The following is a 6,000-nucleotide window of genomic DNA, read 5'->3' on the forward strand; positions in this document are numbered from 1 at the left end:
CACAACACCTGTGGCAGATTCAGCAAGCTCTTGGCCCTTCTAGTACATGACCTTCCCTGGCACAGAGGGGACATGACATGAGTGAAACCTTTCAGAGAGGGAGGCAGAGTGGAAGTAAGAGAAGTTAGATGTCTGTTGAACTGACATAGCCAGCCACCAAATAAACTGAACAAGCCTAAATCAAGCAATAGGGTCTGAAATAAGAGTTAATGTTCTACAGATATGAAGAAGTAAAACAGCTTTTTAAGAAACATTGCTGGCTAACAAGCTGCCTCGGCAAATGCATAAAGGCGCAGAAGTGCCATTGGTTCCGTGACTGAGAGGCACCAAGCACTGTTCAGAGAGTAGCCACAGCAAAGGCTTCCACCCAGCCTTGTATTAAATATCTTTGATCAGGAGAAACTGTTGATGGGCAACACAGAAAGGGAGAGAAAAGCAAAGGGAATGTGTAAGATGGGGGCAAAGAGAGAAGGGAAGGAGGACAGGAAGTAACATGAAAGAAAACCCAGAGAAATCATTACGAGGGAATCAAATGGAAGGACACCATGGGATCTACTGGGAAGATTCAGGCTAGACTAAAAACAAAGTCACTGGAAATAAATAGGAAGAAAATAGAACAAAATAATGGAACTATGAGTAGCAGATGGAAGGTGACAAGAGACAAAAGATACTAAAAGCAAACAAACATTTCTAAGCTTTAGATTTATTTCCTGAACTAGGTCTTCCCAGTACTGAAGCTTTCAACAATATTTTATTTAAGCAAATTAAGGGGAAAATAATCTCACTGTTTTAGTCAACTTTGTCCATGGGCAGTTATTGTGTCATGTCATTTAAATACTTACCTTAGGTAGACCAATGGATTCCATTGCCCTTAGCCACTGCACAGTATTATCCGTGTGTCGAAAATGAAGGCCCGATCTCTAATATGGAAGAGGGAAGAAGGGGGAAGAAGAGAGATTATTATTTTGAATGATTATGTTCTTTTGCCATTTACCTTCCTTTGCTTAACAATTTTACACTTCTCCTGTGAATAAAATTCTAAAGTTTTCAATGTGTGACCCTAAAGCCAGAATGTTTCAACTGCATGCCAAATCATAAGGCAGTTACATGTCATGCAACTCATCCTCTTAGGTGGACTTTGTAATCCCAATGCCTGTGCTCCAAATCCTGTTTCCAAGCAAGTTTGTTCAAAGAGTCCCATTGTTAAGAGGCGAAGAAGCATTCTATAGACGCCTTCTTGCTTATTAGGCTACTGTTCCAGTTGGGCAAGGCAAGCCTGAATACAAATATGAGAGACAGGGCTGTTACAGAAAAGAGATGTTTAGTCGTTAAAGTCTCCTGGAGATCTGGGGAGTTCAGGTGATTTGTAATTAGAGGTGTGTGCAACATAGAAAAGAGCACATGAAAAATCATTTTTGCCAAGAATTTGAGAAGTGGGCCCACTTAACTGAAATATCACACTAATTTTTAAACTAAAAGAACAAGCCCTTTTCCACTGAAAATTCACTCGTTTCCTTTTTTTTTTTTTTTTTTTTTTTTTTTTAAGTCCATTCTGAGCACAAGCAGTCTTCAAAATTTTATGTTGGAAATTTGAAGTATCCATGATTTTAATGCAAAACATTTAAGTTTTGTAGAAAAGCAATATTTAAAGAAGGCAGAATTTCCTGAAATGTTGAAAAATTCTGCATGAAGTTGTGGACGTTCTTCCACCAGTTTCTCACAGCTCTCTATATAAAAATCAAGCATTTCAGATGCAAACAGTTTTCAAGAGGATTGGAAGAAGCATTTCAGTATTTGGCCAGCTTGCCAGGTGTGGATTCAGAAATCCCTCCCTTTTCATGGGACAAGACTATGGACAAATCTCTGCTGTCTTTTGAGTTTGACCTAGGGCTCTTGGGCTCTTGGTTCTATATTTTTTCTAAACAGTCTCCAGAAAAGGAGGCCGGGGAAAAAGGTGGAGGTACCTTGAAAAGAGACCAGAAAAGCCTGTTTTTCATCTTTTACTCATATATGCAGGAAATCATACAATAGATTAGTTATTAGTTGCTACTGATGAAAGTTTAAGATGTCATACATGCATGTGAATGTTAAGCACTTGAGAGCTGTGAACATGTTTAGGTCTATTCTATAAAGTGCCATTTAATCACAGCTGGTCAAAAAATTCACAGAAAAATTTTAAGTTATTTAATTTCACATGATTAAAGCAGACCATTTAAAAAGAAATTTCCCATAAAAAGCCAGAAATTTTTTAAAAAATGATTTTTTTCAGTACAAGTTCTCATTTTGAAAAAAGCAGTTTCCAAAATTGACCGTCCTAGAATCAAATCTTCTGAGGCATAATTTCCCAGTGAAGGCTTCACATGAACATATGAATGTGCAAAACTCAGATATCCTCTTCTCATAGCTCACTTAAAAAGGAACAGAAAAAAAGCCTCCCTAAGCACCATTCATCCCTCCACCCAATTTCAACAGGCAATATCCGAGAACCTATTCTGCATGCAAGTGCCCATCTGGCATTTCCAGGCAACTCCTTGATTGCAACTTTAGAAGTCTCACCACTGTAAGAAACCAACTATACCAAAATTAGGTCACAGAAATCGTGAATTTGAAAAAGTATGTGAAATCTTGGAAATAGCTGTAAAAACACATTTGACTAGGTCCCCAAACCAAGCAGGGTCACGACGTGGTGGAGTCACAGCACCACTCAGGTTCGGCCTGTCCACCCCTCTGTAGATTACCTCAATCGGAATCTACTTCCTATGTGAAGCTGGAGGTGTGCTGGTTAGCTGCTCCAAGCTTCAGTCTGAAGGTAACTCCCCACTAGCACATTCCTTTGAATGAAAGGTCTTATGGAGTCATAATGGCTTGGAATAAAAGAGCTTTTCAGATCCAGTCTAGGCCAACTGTGACTAAAAAATACCATTTGATTGTTGTCCAATGACCTATGCAAGTTGAGTCTGGTTGTCTCAGTTTCCTAGTGGGCACGTGGCCACATCACAAAAATTTGGCACCAACTGGCACTGGTTTTGTAGTCTCAGCAGTGGCACTAAGGAAAGCATGATTGTAAACATAGGGAATTAACTACTTTCTCCTTCATGGGAGAGGCCCCTTTAGGTCAGAGTTGACTCAGTGCTGAAGCAGTATGGAGAATTTTGCTTTTTTGTTGTTCTTGGGCTTCCCAAAAAGCTTGCAATTCTCTACTCACGTGGCAAGAGGATTTCACACTCAGGGCCTGTCAATTCATGTAAAAAAATTCACACTAAATTCATATAAAAGTTAAGATGATGAAAAGAGGCAAAAACATGCCAGTTTGTGAATTATACTAGTAAACAGTTATCCTTCTAATTTCAGCCACATAATCACTGAAAATGAGGCTTTTTTGTTTGATAAGAGAGCTTGAACTGGTAGTTTTCAACATTTTTGGTTTTGAATATGTCATTTCAATTACCACACAACAGTGCATCTTTGTACAGAGAAGATATGACACATGAGAATATTTGTACCGTAGACTTTCTGTACTAACCATCAAAATTTAAGATGAAGCATTTCTGAAAGTCAATCTACATTAAGGTTATATACTATTGCCTATCGTAGTGGTATCTGGAGTTCCTTCCACCTTAAGATCAATAGCAATGACAAATTTTCTAGTGGACTTCATATTTGGCAGTATTACTTAGTTTTTATTGAGATGAAACTAAAGAAAAAACATCATGTCTAAACTTCTATAGACTTCTTTTGAAAGATTGCATTTTTTCATAAATTAAAGAAGAAGTATTTTGTTATGTCTTCCGAAATCCATATACGATTTGCAATGCTGTATGATAAACTGTTCAAGATTCCAACTCAGTAACAGGACATGCATATAACTTGGGGGCACATCTACACAAAGCACATACATCGCGGCACGCTGTGGTGTAAATCTACAGCATTCCTGCGGGCTGCACATTGACTGACTGCGTGGAGCCTGCTGCTATGCACTAAAAGTTCCCAGGGTCATTTTTTTTTTTTTTTTTTTAATTGTGCAACAACAGGGTCCACAGAATCAGCATGCAGCACACTAGAAAGCTATAAATTTACACCACAGCTCGTGACGCCATACATGTTCATGTAGACAAGCTTGTAAGTCACAAATATTTACAATCACCACTACATTTCAAGCCTCAAATTCAGGACCCAAGGGCCATTTTCCCCTAACAGTTGACAAAAACCACTACTTAAAAAACAGAACAAAAAAAGGGAAGAAAAATGCTCCTGTTTTAGGGGCAACTTGAGAGACAGAAGCCTGAACTGCAGAGGTGGCAGGTAAGCAAGAGACAATTTTTAATCTTTTAAAAGCATAAGCATAATTTTTAAGTTATATAAACATTTTTTTAATCACATGAGATCCTGAACAGATTTTGGTCCTGCACAGAAAACACCCCAAAAACAGATGTACCTTAAAAATTTGCGTTCTCCAGCTGTCTTATGCAAATTGAAGTAAAGCAGCTCTTAAAGGAGGTCCCCAAATATAAACTAATATATATGCATGCGTTCTCCATTATCACCAAGTAACTATGCAGCTTGTGATTATAACAGCAGAGCTTGATTTGACTGATTTTTGTTCCTCCATGATAAAGTGTTTGATATTAAAACATGCAGATCTCATAAGGAGGATATTTGCTAACAAATTATACAGCAGTTCATGTAAGAACTTGGTAACTTTTTTTTAAATAAATAGTCTCATAGTGCTTTAGGCCCCTATTTCCTAATGGATTGTAATTTTACAGTTGGTAATACTTTGTGAGCTTACCAAAAAGTTTTCCCTGGAGCTGAAAGCACCTTTTTTTGGTCTTAAAAAACCTTAAGTACAGCTATCATGTTTTTTCTGTATAGTAGTTATTCCTATTTTATCATATTGCCTCCCTGCTCTTCAGTGTTACAAGTTCATGTCCCAGCTGGTGATCATAGTCACTCCTTCATTGGACTATGGGGAGTTATACAGTAATGTGTGTGTGCAACTGGTGGGAGAAAGAAAGGTAAGAGTAGAGTAATGTTCCTAACTAAAGATACAACGATCTTAAAAAGTGAAACTAGGAGTAGAATTCCATATGTATTAGGACACAACACAGTCTACTGATGCAGAAAATATTAACATGATAGAAACAAGTACTCATTAGCTTTCTGCAACGCCCAGTGCTAAAACAAAGAGTGGGAAAGATGGAGCAACAAATATTTAACTCTCGGTTTTAATCAACAGCCAACGAAACCTGTTACCTTATATCGTGTCTGTTCCACATCATAGATTTTCTTCTCAGAGACCATTTTAGGGGCAAAGAACTTGGCTAGTTTGGCCAGGTAAACTCCATTTCTTAACCCTTCTTCCAATTCAGTAGTGGGTGGCAGTTCTTCAGCCAAACAGACCTCCATCCACCTACAAAACACACGGCCAAGAATTACATATTTCTGTTGGTTGCAATTTTAACATGGTACAGTATATTAGAACTGTGATCCCATTATGTGCTCGCACACTTAGTTACAACTGCAACAACCACCAACAAACAACAACTCCACACCTCTTAGGTGTTAGTAAAAGCACCGACGCATGCACAGAGCAACAGAAGAGCTCCCCATGTGCTCATTGGCACCACAGATCAAAACTACTACAAAAGGAGCCATGACAGCTTGTGCGTCAGGGATACTTTGGTAACGGAGTCAAAGTTTCTGAACTATGCCTTCTGACTCAGAATAAGATACTTTAAATGTTGTACCAAGCTACAATGGGTCTCAGTGCACTTCAATGTATCCTCAGATCTTGAGCAATGTCAACATTTAAAACAGATTAGTCCCATTCAGACTTGTTTCTAAAATAGAAAGGAGTGCACAAGTCATTAAGACCCCAATTCAGGAATGCACTTAAGCACATAGTTAAATCCCATGGACTTCAATGGGAGGTAAGCAAGAGATTAAGTGCTGTTCTGAATAGGGACGCTTTCCTGAATCATAGTCTAACAGTACAAAAAT

The 6,000-nt window shown here is 38.3% G+C and overlaps 1 protein-coding gene across 1 annotated transcript in view; it reads right to left on the minus strand.

The window, feature by feature from the left end:
* The window catches only part of IQGAP2 (IQ motif containing GTPase activating protein 2), a 105,773-nt gene extending 100,363 nt beyond the window's left edge, over positions 1 to 5,410 (minus strand). Inside the window, exons 1-2 of the mRNA XM_065407024.1 lie at positions 5,254 to 5,410; positions 843 to 920 (exon numbers count right to left, since the gene is read on the minus strand). Coding sequence (XP_065263096.1) covers positions 843 to 920; positions 5,254 to 5,406 — 231 coding nt within the window. The 5' untranslated portion in view covers positions 5,407 to 5,410. The remainder of the gene's footprint in view (positions 1 to 842; positions 921 to 5,253) is intronic.
* Positions 5,411 to 6,000: the final 590 nt, after the last annotated feature.

The sequence above is a fragment of the Emys orbicularis genome, chromosome 6, assembly GCF_028017835.1.
Source record: "Emys orbicularis isolate rEmyOrb1 chromosome 6, rEmyOrb1.hap1, whole genome shotgun sequence".
Taxonomy (NCBI): Eukaryota; Metazoa; Chordata; order Testudines; family Emydidae; genus Emys; species Emys orbicularis.